The following is a 13,249-nucleotide window of genomic DNA, read 5'->3' on the forward strand; positions in this document are numbered from 1 at the left end:
GGAGGGTCTTTCTGCAGTGTGTAATTAACGAACCACCTCCATAGCCCACAAAGACATCTTGCAATTTAGGCTTGGTGCTATAAGCTTTGCTGTCATGGTACGAATAGTAATTTGCCATCAGGAACTGGAAAAATCAGAACCCATCAGTATCTTAATATTTAGGGTCAGCTCACAATCTTTGTGAAGGCAAGATTGGCCATCAGAAGTCATGATATTATTTTTCCATCAGAAGTACATTGTTTTGCTTCTTTTAGCTACTGAAAGTGGTTTAATAAATTACCCATTATGTTAATGTTAGCATACATATTTGGAATCTGTAGTAGTTTTTCTCTTTTGCATTCCAAACTTACCTAGAAGTTTGAACAGAGGAAAGTTCAATGGGATTCATACCACTGAGATAGGACTGCCTTTAAAATATATATATAAATGAAGTTTCATCGAACCTTGAAAATCATTGTTGTACGTTTGCAACTTTTTTCATGAAGAATGCCCAACCAGGATCCAGTGCCCAAGATTCTGGGGAAACCTTTTGAAACCTCCTGAGTATTTGCAGTCAAAGTTTAATGGTTGCATCATCAAATGGGGTTCTATATAAATATATGAATAATATTTGGCATCTCTTTATTTTTCCTTTCTTTTGTAAAATTTGGCCTATACACACTAGGATTTTGTCAAACATCCCGTCAATACATCAGACTAGCCTCGCACCTAAAAATTGTTTCTATGTTTTACAAAAATATACTCTTAATTTCACTACATCGCTTTCCACTCTTCCACTCATTAGTTGAAAAGTAAATTGAGCCACTGGTCTCTACTGGGAGCTCAATTTCAAGACAGTAGCAGTTTGGGGATCTTCCCCAAACTGGTTATGTCTTCCTCACCATCACAGTATCTGCACTGCTTGCATTTCTTCCTGTTTTAACCCCACTTTTAGTGAAGTGTATATTTGAAATAAATGGCTCATGAGTGAATGACATCTCTCTATATCCTAAGATGTATTACAAAGGATTCCATGTCACATGTCTATGGTAATTCACTCATGCCTGTAATTTCTTCTTCCAGTAACCTCAATCTTTGTAATACAAAGTTAACCTTCTGGGTTATTTTTGTTGGAGAATCTTCAGTTTGGTTTGCCTCTTGGTTGATCTGTTTTTCCCATCGGTGGATGGCTCCCCATAATCACACACCTTTGCTTTTCATTTCCACAGATCAAGGGATCAACATTTACCGAAAACCACCCATCTACAAACAGCATGGTAAAACCCGCTTTCCTCCGCGTAGCTTTTAAGTAGCAACGTCAGCTGAACTCTTCACTGTCCTCTGAAAGGCTTACCTGCTGCTGCTTTTGGGAACTGGGGCGTCCAGTGTATTATGCCTTTATGGTCTCCTATGATGCAAATATTATGAAGTCGGTTTTCCTAGATAGAGAACACTTAGCTTGATTAGGAAACTCCTAGCTTATTTCTGAGCCCATCAAACCATGTATCATTTCACTCATAGAGAGGGAAAGCTACAGTCACACAGTAATTCACAAACTCCCTAACAAGACTTTTTTGGGGGGCCATCAAATAATTTAACCAACCTCTCTGATAATTTTGATGAGCTTGCAGTTAGTTTAACTAATTAAAACTAGTGAAGGCTAGCTACCTAAAAATTAATTTGATCAAGGGAATTCCCTGGCGTTCCAGTGGTTAGGACTCTGTGCTTCCATTGCAGGGGGCACAGGTTCGATCTCTGGTCAGGGAACTAAGATACTGCAAGCCGCGTGGCCAAAAAAAATTAACGTGACCAAGTTTCCATCAGCCTGAATGTCCAGTTCCCCAGTTTCCGATGGGGCATGCAGATGTCTGCACCCTGTGGTAGAGGGGATGGGACTCATGCTGAGACAGAGGCCCTAGCCTTGATCCCAGCTCTTCAGCTAAACGGTTCTGTGATATCAGAGATGTAACCTCTGTCCTTCAGTTTTCTCATCTGCAAAAACCAGTACATTAGGCCAGCTTGTCTCTGAAATTCCTGCAAACTAAGAACCACTGATGTGGATTTATAATTGTGTTTTCCTTTTCTGGGAATATAGAATTTTTAAACCCAGGAAATCATATTACTCTTTGTAAATCACATTTCCCTCCAACATTATTAGTTCTCTATAGATTCAGCTGCTATAAATCTTTGTGAATGGGTAGAAAGCCAAGACTGGTCTCCAGGTGATTTCAGAAAATTATACACAAATTGTGCCTGGAAATTTGAAGGCTGCCTTTAGAATCCAGTTGATATTAATGAGTCCTAAAGGCTTAGGATGACATGAAAAGCAAATAAAGTTGAAAATGCAAAAAGGAAAAAAACTTCAGGCCAACATTCTAGGGGGAAAAGAATGTATGTATTGTAACGGTTCTAGAACTGTGATTTTTTTTTTCTTCATCTGTGGTGTTTTTTTTTTTTTTGAGTTTACACCATGTGCTTGCTTTTTTAAGTTTCTTAACCTTGTTTTTGTTTGCTTTTTTTTTTATGGTTTAATGTCTTCTCACCCACTCATTAACATGTGAATGTTTACTGACTTCACCAATTCTAATGCGTAAGTACTGTTTGAAGTCTGGCTTTAAAAAAAAATTTTTTTTTAATTTAAGAAGAAGATTCCCAGTTTGATTTATCAGTTTAGAGACTTTTTTTAAAATACTAAAATCTCTAAGACCCTGCCTCTCCAAATAAAAATAATCAAATAATTAAGATTTAAAAAGATAGGATAATGTTAGGTTATTTATTTGGAAGAGATTAGTTTGCTTCTTTCTGTGAAATTGACTTTGACTTTACTCTTTACTTTCTTTAAGTCTCTTGTAATCAAGAGTAGCACAACCAGAGCGGTACATCCCAAAGGACATTCTGCAAAAGAGCAGTTCTCTGTGATAGAAATAGATGTCATACCAAAGACTGGTGTCTATACCCTGTGCATTTGGAAAATGCTAGACTTAAATAAAGTCACACTTCTTAGTCTTTAATATGCTAACACATATTGTCCTTCTTTAAGAAGAGGATATAGTGTGCAGTGTTTTCCAAGCTGATTTTATCTTTTATTCTCATGAGGTTAGAAATTCAGAAAAACACTGTTCCATGCCTGGCTGAGAATTTACCCCTTATTATTATGTAGGGCGACCTCAGTCAAGTTACTTAAGCAAATTGAGACCCAGAAAGTTACTTTAAAAATGTGAAATTGGAGAAGAAAATTCAAAAAGTTACTTCCAGATTTAAAAATCTGTGAGCCCAGGGAAGGGGGCAAATTTTATTTATAGCATTATAAATATATTGTGAAATGTTTAGTAACGTCCCAGGTCAGCTTGCAAAATTAGCCAGAATCAGGGACTGACCATTTAACCTGGTTTGTTTTGCTCCATTTCTGTGATTCCATTTGGGGCTCTAAGCCAATGACTCCACCTATAAGCACAGCCATTAAGAACTCTGTGAACTAATGCTGCTCCTATTCTGGCTTTTGTGGTTTTAAAGCTGGATGACTCATTTGTATATGCAGCCCCTTGAACAAAACAACGAGTGGGTATGGCAAACCCAAGTCTCAAGGCTAAATTCCTGCAAGCTGACAGTGGATTTTCCTGCTGCCATTTCACCTAGGAATCAAGGACACATATACAATAGGCAAGGATTGAAATGAAACGGACCAAGAAGCCACAAACCGGCTAAGAAGCCACAAAAACTCAAAGCCAACCAACTCTCTTGTGATTAACACCTACAGTCAAATGACAATGTCATGCTTTTCACTAACCTCTTTAATTTCAAATTAACTAGATTCAGATTTCTAATTGCTCTAGAATTGTCCAGTGGAACTTTCCGTAATGATGGAAATGTTTTATAAGTATACTGTCCAATACAGTAGCCGCTAATCACGTGTAGGTATGGATCACATAAAATGTGGCTAGTGCCACTGAGGAACTGAATTTTAATTTTATTTAATTGTATTAATTTAAATGTAAATAGCCACATGTAGCTTGAGCTAGTATTGGACAGCACAGCTCTGGAACAAGATTTTTCAGATGTAGAATGAAGTTTTGCTTCTGGCAGAACGTGAGGATGAGTCGAGTTGTCACTAGGAACTATTAGTGACTGGGTGATTGATAATGGTGATAAACAGCTCTCTGGAGTTCACACTTTTTGCCAGAGCACAAGAAAACTATGTAAGAGGATTGTACTACCACGGCCTTACAGACCGATAGCTAAGCTGCCCCTGATTCTCATCCAGATGCAGCTGCCTTGGCAGCCCAGAGCAAGTCTTCAGAAGACATCATCAAGTTTTCCAAGTTCCCAGCAGCCCAGGCTCCAGACCCCAGCGAGATACCAAAGATTGAGACGGACCACTGGCCTGGTCCCCCCTCACTTGCCGCCATAGGTATGCAACTGTAGCAGCTAAGCCAAATGGACAAATTGCTAGGAGATCTCAAAATACAGTGCTTAAAAATATGCAAGGAAATGTGTCCTAGTGTGAAGATTTTTTAAGAAAAGTATGACCAAGAGTTAGAACAGTGAAAAGAACTAAGGTAGTGTTAACGTGTGTGCAGAATGCTTCAAAAACCCAACCACCAGAGCCTTGTGCTAACCAAACCCAGTGAGGTGCAGAACTGGTCTAAAACGGGTGTTTTGCCTGGACTCTCAGTTATTATTGTAAAGTCAGTAACCCTTTTTTTTGTGTGTGTGTGTGTGGTACGTGGGACTCTCACTGTTGTGGCCTCTCCCGCTGTGGAGCACAGGCTCCAGACGTGCAGGCTCAGCAGCCATGGCTCGTGGGCCCAGCCGCTCCGCGGCACGTGGGATCCTCCCGGACCACAGCACGAACCCATGTCCCCTGCATTGGCAGGTGGACTCCCAACCACTGCACCACCAGGGAAGCCCCAGTAACTCTTTTGAGCATAGTTGAATCAAAGCCTCCTGCCAAGAACTTCGTTCTATATAGTTAGAGCATAGTGGGTGGATTTACTGAGTGTCCACAGAAGTGTGACTTCTTTGAATTAAGTTTGTTTTAGACGATTTCTGGGTTGTAATTATAATTCTCTTAACAACCAGTCTTAACACTGAAGCTCTTTCATTTTTCTTGCCTGATCATGTTCTCCATTACTAAGAAGGGCTGTTACAGAGTAGCAGGTGTTCTGGAATATTACTCATGTAAAGTTACATGATTTCACATCTGTCATTTCCATGACTTCTGTGCTGAAATGTCACATTTGAGCTGTTTCATTCTTTGCTTTGAACCACACATTTATGCTTTAGAACTGTGTCTGTGTGTTTACTGTTTTGTCATTAGTGAAATCACTTGGCCCTAAAAAATGGTATTAGCAAACTCAGAAGCTAGTACTGAAAATTTAGTGAGTCAGCTTTACAAAGATATGACTATCTTATCACATTTCTGTTGACAACCTAAAAGGCCTTCAATTTTCCAAAATTCCCAAATTTTCTTCAGCCTGCTATTTTTCGCCAAGTTATTTTTGGGATAACTTTTACAAGCAATAGAAGTGGATTTTAAAGCAATTGATATCTATAGAAATAGTTGAAGGAAAAATCTATTATACCTCCTGGTTTCATTATTCACAAGTATTCTATATGTTATGTTGACTTAAGATGTATCTAGTTCTTGAAACCTTATGTCTATTCATTTTTGTTAGCGTAGATTAAAGAGAGAAAATTCACGTTGATATTCATGATTTTAGAAACTAAGACTCAGTTGTCAGCTTTTTTTTTCTGCTGGTCCACGTCCTTCAGGCAGTTCTTGGGGCCGCTGAGGTTCCTAGTTCAGTCGTGTTGCATAGCAGGGACATTAAACAGCTAAACTTTGGGGGAGAATTAATATTTTGTTGTTACCACCTGTCATCACTAAATAGTTTGGGGTTCCAAAATGAAGAAAGCTTCTGGTCCATTAATCCAACTGATCAAACCCTGAAGGTATGAGTTAGAGTTTATTTTGATTAGATTAGCAGGCTTTCCCATCTCCTCCCACAGCTAAATTAGTCCAAGCCACTTAGGAAAAGTGATAATTATCTTAATTTTCCAGCCATTCAGACAGATTCCTCCTTTCCCCTCCATCTCCCCTTTTCCAGGAAGCTTAAAAATTGTACATGATCTGCTCTATTATACTGAAATAAGTAACTTTTTAGCTGCATTAACCCTTTTTATTGGCCCATTAGTATAAAACTCTTTTGTGACCATTTTCCGAAAGATTGAGAGCAAGGAAACATTAGAGACCCATCCCCTCAAAGAAAAATAAAGCATGCTTCTTTTTTCTTTTTTTAAAAATATTTATTTATTTGGTTGCACTGGGTCTTAGTTGCAGCAGGTGGGTTCCTTAGTTGTGGCTTGAGAGCTTCTTAGTTGTGACTTGCTGCCTTCTTAGTTGCGACACATGGGCTCCTTAGTTGTGGCATGCAAACTCTTAGTTGTGGCATGCATGTGGGATTTAGTTCCCCGACCAGGGATCGAACCTGGGCCCCCCTGCATTGGGAGCGTGGAGTCTTAACCACTGAAGCATGCTTCGTAATGAATTTATTGGAGGTAGAAGACAGGGTGATGGTATGGTGACAAACCTAAGTATTCAGAAAAAGAAAACAAGATTTTTAAATTCATCACAAGAGAGTGTCTCACCTATTTGATGGTATCTAGATGAATTTGGCTTCCTCTGTATTTGAACAATGACCTCAGGGACATCAAAATAATAACCGTAGATGCCCCTCCCACCTACTATGGAAGCTCTGACCAGTGGCCAGTGGGATGACTTAGACCCAATCATAATGGCAAACCGAGTTCTAATTGAGCAGATCAGATTGTTGGGAGGCATGCCTTACTGAATCACATTTGTGGACTGGCTTGTCGAACGGGGCCCGTTGTCTCAAGAAACCAGCTGAACTGGTGGCAGACACTTTTTTCCCATGTGTTGTTCACGAATTTTGAAGACCACTGCTGACTTTGCCCGCCTGACACGTTGAGCACAGGTGGACTAGTCCCTTGAGCTCCCCTGGCTGTGAGGCTAACGTGAGAGGTTGTCTTTGCTGTGGACTTAGGAGCTGACATGAGACGCAGATCTAGCGGCAGAGAGGAAGATGACGAGGAGTTCCTGAGACGCCGGCAGCTACAAGAGGAGCAATTAATGAAGGTTTGTCCTTAAACTACTTTGCTTCAGTCTTCACTTCGGTTCTGTCGATCCACGTTACTGAATGATTGCTGTGGGCAAGCCACCAAGATGAGCAGGAGGTACTCCCAGCCCTCAGGGGCTTCCTGTCCGGTGGGAGAGACGATGGGCATCTAGTGACTGTAATAAGGCAGAATACTTAGCGGGTTCTGGAAGACGTGACCTGGAGGTCAGAGAGACACGGAATGTTTGGGCCTTTTCGAGGAGAGCGAGACTCTGTGTGGGGTGTGTGGGTGTGGTGCATGTGTCGAAAGGATGCTGAAAGGCCAGGTAAAGCCGAAGTGCACTCCGAGGTGGTACAACACTTCCTGCCCTCACGCAGGCTCTGCTGAAGGAATTCCCCTGGGAAAGAGCCTTTCTCCAATTCTTTCCTCAGGACTCACAGGACCTTGTGTGTGTACATCTGGGCCAAGAGAGAGGGGATAAAATGGGCTGTCACTAAGACATCCTCATTATACCCTCTGTCTCCAGCATAGGCCCACAGCATCCCAGAAGGCCTGGGGTTGAGGGAGCCGAGAAATGATCACCTCCTACCAGTAAGGGTCATTTTCCAAAGATACTTAATCACATGGGGAATGCACACGATACTCGTTATATACAAAGTTACTTTTATTATGTGTTCCCAGTTTTGTATATTATGTGCATAGAAAAATACTGGATAGATACAGATCAGAATGTAAATGGGGGTTATCTCTGAGTGGTGGATTATGGGCTATTCTTTCCTTCTGGATTTTCTAAAATCTGTACAAGGAGCGTGCATTATTTTTTTCCCTGTTTTTAAACAAATCAGTGTAATTTATCTTTAAAGGCTACTATCCCCAGTCTTCCCTTCCCACATCAAAAATCTGTACATACTCACACGTTGCCCTCCTGAGTCTACCTGCTGGCGCTTTGCGGGGAGGGCAAAGGAGGGAGAACATTCTTCTGATGTGGAGCCTGGTTTAGGGCAACAGAGCCTAGACATTGAAGGGGCTATGGTGGGTTCAAGGTCCAAAACCTGGCTGACCTTTTGGGGAGCCACCAGGCTCTGGGACAATATGCCTCAGCCCTCTCCAGAGTCAGGAACTTCTTGCAGGATCTCCTAAAAAGAAACTTCAGTTCCCTAAAAGTAATTGTGGGCTTTGCTTTCATTTTTCTTTTCTCTATGAATAGCTCAACTCGGGCCTGGGCCAGTTGATACTGAAAGAAGAGATGGAGAAGGAGAGGGAGAGCCGGGAGAGGTCCTCCCTGGCCGCCGGGCGCTATGATTCTTCCATCAACTCAGGTGAGCAGCAGACCCACCTCCTTCCCTGAGCCAGCAGCTGGCCACCTGCCTGCAAGGAGCCTATTTTGACGGTTCCAGGAGAGGCAGGGTGGTTTCTGGTGGAGTCTGCAGAGCGTTCCATAGGAAAGGAAGTGTAAGAATCCTATGTCATGTCACCTTAGCTTAAGGGCCTGCCACAGCTCTTCCTTAAATGTGTGTTTCCTTCCTGTTGGAAATAGGGGGAGCCTTTGGAGGGTCTCAAGAACCAAGAGGGGTCAGTTCCCTTGTGCTGGGTCTACCTTCTAGAACATACATCTCAGAGGGAAGCAGCAAAAAGAAAATCCTCATAGAGAACAGAATGCTTTTTATAATTGTTTTTTTGATTTGGTTGCGCTGTGCGGCATTAGTTCCCCAACCAGGGACTGAACGCATGCCCCCTGCAGTGGAAGCATAGAGTCTTAACCACTGGACCGCCAGGGAAGTCCAAGAACAGAATGCTTTTTTTTTTTTTTTTTGCGGTACGCGGGCCTCTCACTGTTGTGGCCTCTCCCGTTGCGGAGCACAGGCTCTGGGCGCGCAGGCTCAGCGGCCATGGCTCACGGGCCCAGCCGCTCCGCGGCATGTGGGATCCTCCCGGACCAGGGCACGAACCCATGTCCCCTGCATCGGCAGGCAGACTCTCAACCACTGCGCCACCGGGGAAGCCCCAGAATGCTTTTTAACTGTAGAGAGCGTGAACAATTTTTTCGAAGTATTATGACTTTACTATATTCAGTGTAAGAGCTGAGGGCTAACAGTGCTGTTGTTGGTACTTTTGAAAGAGATTCCTTATATACTGGGCTGAAATAGTCTTTCGGTATATTTCCCCTGCTTATACTTTTCATAAGCCTGTTCTCTTTTAACCCACAAGATATCTTCTCACATGTTGTGAACTAGTGCATAATTTTCTCTCCTGAGGATTCCTTTAAACATGTGTTTAGTGTTTCCTATGCTAAACATTATTTCATTTAATCTTCACAACATACCAATGAGGTAGATGATATTATGATTATTTTCATCTTCCCCATTTTGTAGATCAGGAGACAAGTAAAGGGAAGTTTAAGTAACTTACCTGATGTCACATTGCTGATAACTACCAAAACTAAGGTTTAGGAGTCCAAGTATTATAACCCCAGAGCCCACACCCTTAACCGGAATGCCCTGCTACTTCTCATAGATGTGTCACTGGCATTAATCTTGGATTAGGTAGTTTAGTAATCTTTAGAGTTCCTTCCAATTCTGAAAATCTGTTGTATAAAAATAAATAGCACTGTATCTACATGGGTCAAGAGATGAAGACTTAACAAGATGGAATACCGTGCCCGAAGATGCAGATGTGTTAAGTTGCAGAGCCAGAATTCAAGCCCAGGTCTACTGCCTCCAAAGCCCAGCAGTTTACGAGGTGTCCACGCCGTTGATCAATGGGCTACCCTATCCCAAGCCTCCCAGAAGTCCAACTGTGGTTGGCCAGTAGATCTTAGTAACTTAAGTGTAGGCCTCCAGATCAGTTATCGCTGCCATACCAACTGGGGCTTGGGCCTATGTATCCCAATAGCCCTGGGTTTCGATCATTGCTTAGATCTTTACAAGCTGAGCAACCGTGGGCAAGATACTTAACTTTCTATTAGCCCCTATTTCTTCTCCTGTAAAATGGAAACACTACCATCATTATTAGGATTGTGTTGAGGATTCAGAGATGCCAAGCACTTCTTCCTTCCCCATCCCGCCTCGAAAATTTCACTGCCCACCCATTCCCTGCATCACCCAAATATGGTGGCATTTTGTGAACATTTGAGCCCAATATTTGGATTGTTATTTTTCTAAATCTTCTATTCTGTAGGGTAGAAGATACACTGCCAACTTCATGAAAGAATTGGACTTTGGGTTCCTAACAATTACTTTTTTTTTATCTTTCTCTTATTCAGCTTCACATGCTCTATCATCGAAAACCTCATCTCTCCCAGGCTATGGGAAAAATGGGCTTCACCGGGTGAGATTTCTCAATTACTCGTTTCTGAGTCTCTTCCCTCTTGAGTCCTGGTTGGAGTGCTGTTGTATTGTCTGAATACATCTGACAATATGATCTCAGTGTTGGATATAATGAAAATTGTAATCACTCTGCTCTCCTGGTAAATCACTTTGAGTTACAGGCAAAATAAGATCTTTCTATTGAGAGAAAGAGAAATTGACTTTAGATAAAAGAATAGCCTGTATAAGCTTATGGGAAGACTAGATGAATTGTGTGCCAAATATTTCTACAATCAAGCAAAAAGTAATTACTGGAGCCATTATCTCTGCTGTAAAAAGATACAGGAAAGTTTGTCACAACCTCCCTCCGCACAAAGCATAGAACAAGTGTAACTGTGTAGCTGTGATGTGGAAAAATGTGTTTTTATTTATCAGCAAGAGATACTTGCTTGCCAAGGACCTGCTGAGCAGTAGCATAGGATATACCACAAAACACAGGTATTTCAGAGAAGAAGAACTACGTAGGAAAAATAATAGGGGTCCAGGAATTCGGCTTGGGAGGAATTCTTAGGATGTTGTACATCCTATCTTTCTTTTCACCTGACTCCAAAACGAGTACTGTGGAGCAGATTTTCTAATGGTGTGTTTTTCTTCATTTCAGCCTGTTTCTACAGACTTTGCTCAGTACAACAGCTACGGGGATGTCAGCGGGGGAGTGCGAGGTGAGGGCCCTGCGGCTGGGTGTTGGCTGACCAAGGGACAGAAGGGGCTGTGCTGTCACAGGCATGTTGGCTGGGCTCAGGCTGTGTCACATCCTACGGTCAGGTCACATCTGTCCTCTGAGCCATCAGGGCATTTACTAAAATCCCAGAGGACCTCTCCTGATGTGAGACCACAAGAAGTGAGTTTGTAGGAGGGAATTCATTGTTCCTGCTATGTGCTGAGAACTAATTAGATCCCTGGAAGTACCGTGATAAGCAAGACATGGGCCTACCTTCAAAATGCATGTGGCTACAGATGAACTGGTGTGCAAGGCAGAAACAGAGACACAGATGTAGAGAACAAATGTATGGACACCAAGGGGGGAAAGCAGGGGGCAGGAAGGGGTGGCAGACAGGGCTGGGATGAACTGGGAGATTGAGATTGACATATATACACTAATATGTATAAAATAGATAACTAATAAAAAATGCATGTGACAGAGACAGAAAGAGAGAGGGAAACTCTGTGAGATAAATGCTGTGATCGGAGATGCAGAGAGAAGGGAGAAACACCTTCAGGGTATCAGCTTCCACAAGAAATGGTGTTTAAACTGATAACTAAAACCAGAGCAGGCATCTTCCAGCTTCAGGGAGCAGCCAGGCAGTGTGCACAGAGAGCCGGAGCCAGGAGAGCGTGGCTTGTTGGGGAATGTTTGGAGAATTGCAATAGGGTATAATCTCTGTTGATGTTTCCATTTTTTTCTGTGGTCTTGCCCTTCTGAGATTTTCTTTTTCTTTCCTTTCCAGACTACCAGGTATGGAACACTGCCTTTCTCAAGTTGGCCACACCAGCAAAACAGCCTTTTCACAATCCAGACACGTTCTGCTGCTGCTCCAGGGAAGGGTTTCTGTTGAGAAGACCCTGACTTTGGTTGATCCATCTAATCATTAGTCCACAGATGTGAGGAGCCATAAGCAGCAGGCATACCTGGCGCCCAGGTCAACCTGGTCCTGCAGGCCTGCATGAACCAGAGCAGGTGTCAGAGGACCCTCTTGCTCTGCCTTTGGAGAATCCTCTCTGGGGTGGAAGTGGACCAGCATCAAGGGTCCACACACATACAGCTGCTTTTTCTTTTAGTTATAACCACTCACTCCTTGAGGCCCTCCCCTCCTCTGTGTGGTCACAGATGAAAAGAAACCCCTGTCTTGGCCAATAGGAAAGAGCTGCTGTGGTACCATTCTTTTTTCCTAGAACCTAAACCTTGTAAAATGATAATGGAGAATGAGAAAAGGGGAAAAATGCAAAGAAAGCTAAGATTAGAATTAAAAAAAAAAAACAAGCATAGACCTGGCAGTTCTTTGATGTACCATATACTTCAATGCGTGCAGCCTGCATTCAGGGATTAGTAATAGTTATTAAGCCAAAACCTTTCATCAACTGGAGTATAAAAGAGCAGCATTCCCACTATCCCTGCTTTTATTTAACAAGGAGCTCATTTTGAAAAATCCATGGTAATTAAGATGACACATCTCTAAAATGGCAGTGAAGATTTGAGACCCAAACAGGGAGGTCTAGGAGCCCACAGAGCTCTCCCTCAGCTCCCCATGCTGCCATGGGCTGCTCCTGAAACCTGTATTTCTGTTGCAGACCCTCCCAGATGGCCACATGCCTGGAATGAGGATGGACCGGGGTGTCTCCATGCCTAACATGTTGGAACCAAAGGCAAGTGTGGCTCTTTTTTTTTTTTTTTTTTTGCGGTATGCGGGCCTCTCAGTGTTGTGGCCTCTCCCGTTGCGGAGCGCAGGCTCAGCGGCCATGGCTCACGGGCCCAGCCGCTCCGCGGCATGTGGGATCTTCCCAGACCGGGGCACGAACCCATGTCCCCTGCATCGGCAGGCGGACTCTCAACCACTGCGCTACCAGGGAAGCCCAAGTGTGGCTCTTTTTCTCTTTCCTCTCACATGGGATGAAACTGGGACATAACCCTAAAAAGATTTGATTTTCTATCTTTTTCACCATTTTCAGGGTTGAGACCCACTTGGCTCCAGGCCAGTGCATTAGGCAAGCCGTGTCATAAAGCATCTTTCCACTCTGTGGGTTTTTCACACCGAGTCGGCAGGTTTAAG

At 42.8% G+C, this 13,249-nt stretch overlaps 1 protein-coding gene across 1 annotated transcript in view; it reads left to right on the forward strand.

The window, feature by feature from the left end:
- ABLIM1 (actin binding LIM protein 1) overlaps nucleotides 1-13,249 on the forward strand; it is a 186,393-nt gene that overhangs the window by 165,816 nt on the left and 7,328 nt on the right. Inside the window, exons 16-23 of the mRNA XM_081228323.1 lie at nucleotides 1,209-1,256; nucleotides 4,247-4,387; nucleotides 7,044-7,135; nucleotides 8,324-8,435; nucleotides 10,379-10,443; nucleotides 11,083-11,143; nucleotides 11,930-11,937; nucleotides 12,771-12,845. Of these exons, the coding sequence (XP_081084449.1) occupies nucleotides 1,209-1,256; nucleotides 4,247-4,387; nucleotides 7,044-7,135; nucleotides 8,324-8,435; nucleotides 10,379-10,443; nucleotides 11,083-11,143; nucleotides 11,930-11,937; nucleotides 12,771-12,845 (602 nt within the window). The remainder of the gene's footprint in view (nucleotides 1-1,208; nucleotides 1,257-4,246; nucleotides 4,388-7,043; nucleotides 7,136-8,323; nucleotides 8,436-10,378; nucleotides 10,444-11,082; nucleotides 11,144-11,929; nucleotides 11,938-12,770; nucleotides 12,846-13,249) is intronic.

This window comes from Mesoplodon bidens (assembly GCF_964165515.1).
Source record: "Mesoplodon bidens genome assembly, chromosome: 1".
NCBI classification, from domain to species: domain Eukaryota; kingdom Metazoa; phylum Chordata; class Mammalia; order Artiodactyla; family Ziphiidae; genus Mesoplodon; species Mesoplodon bidens.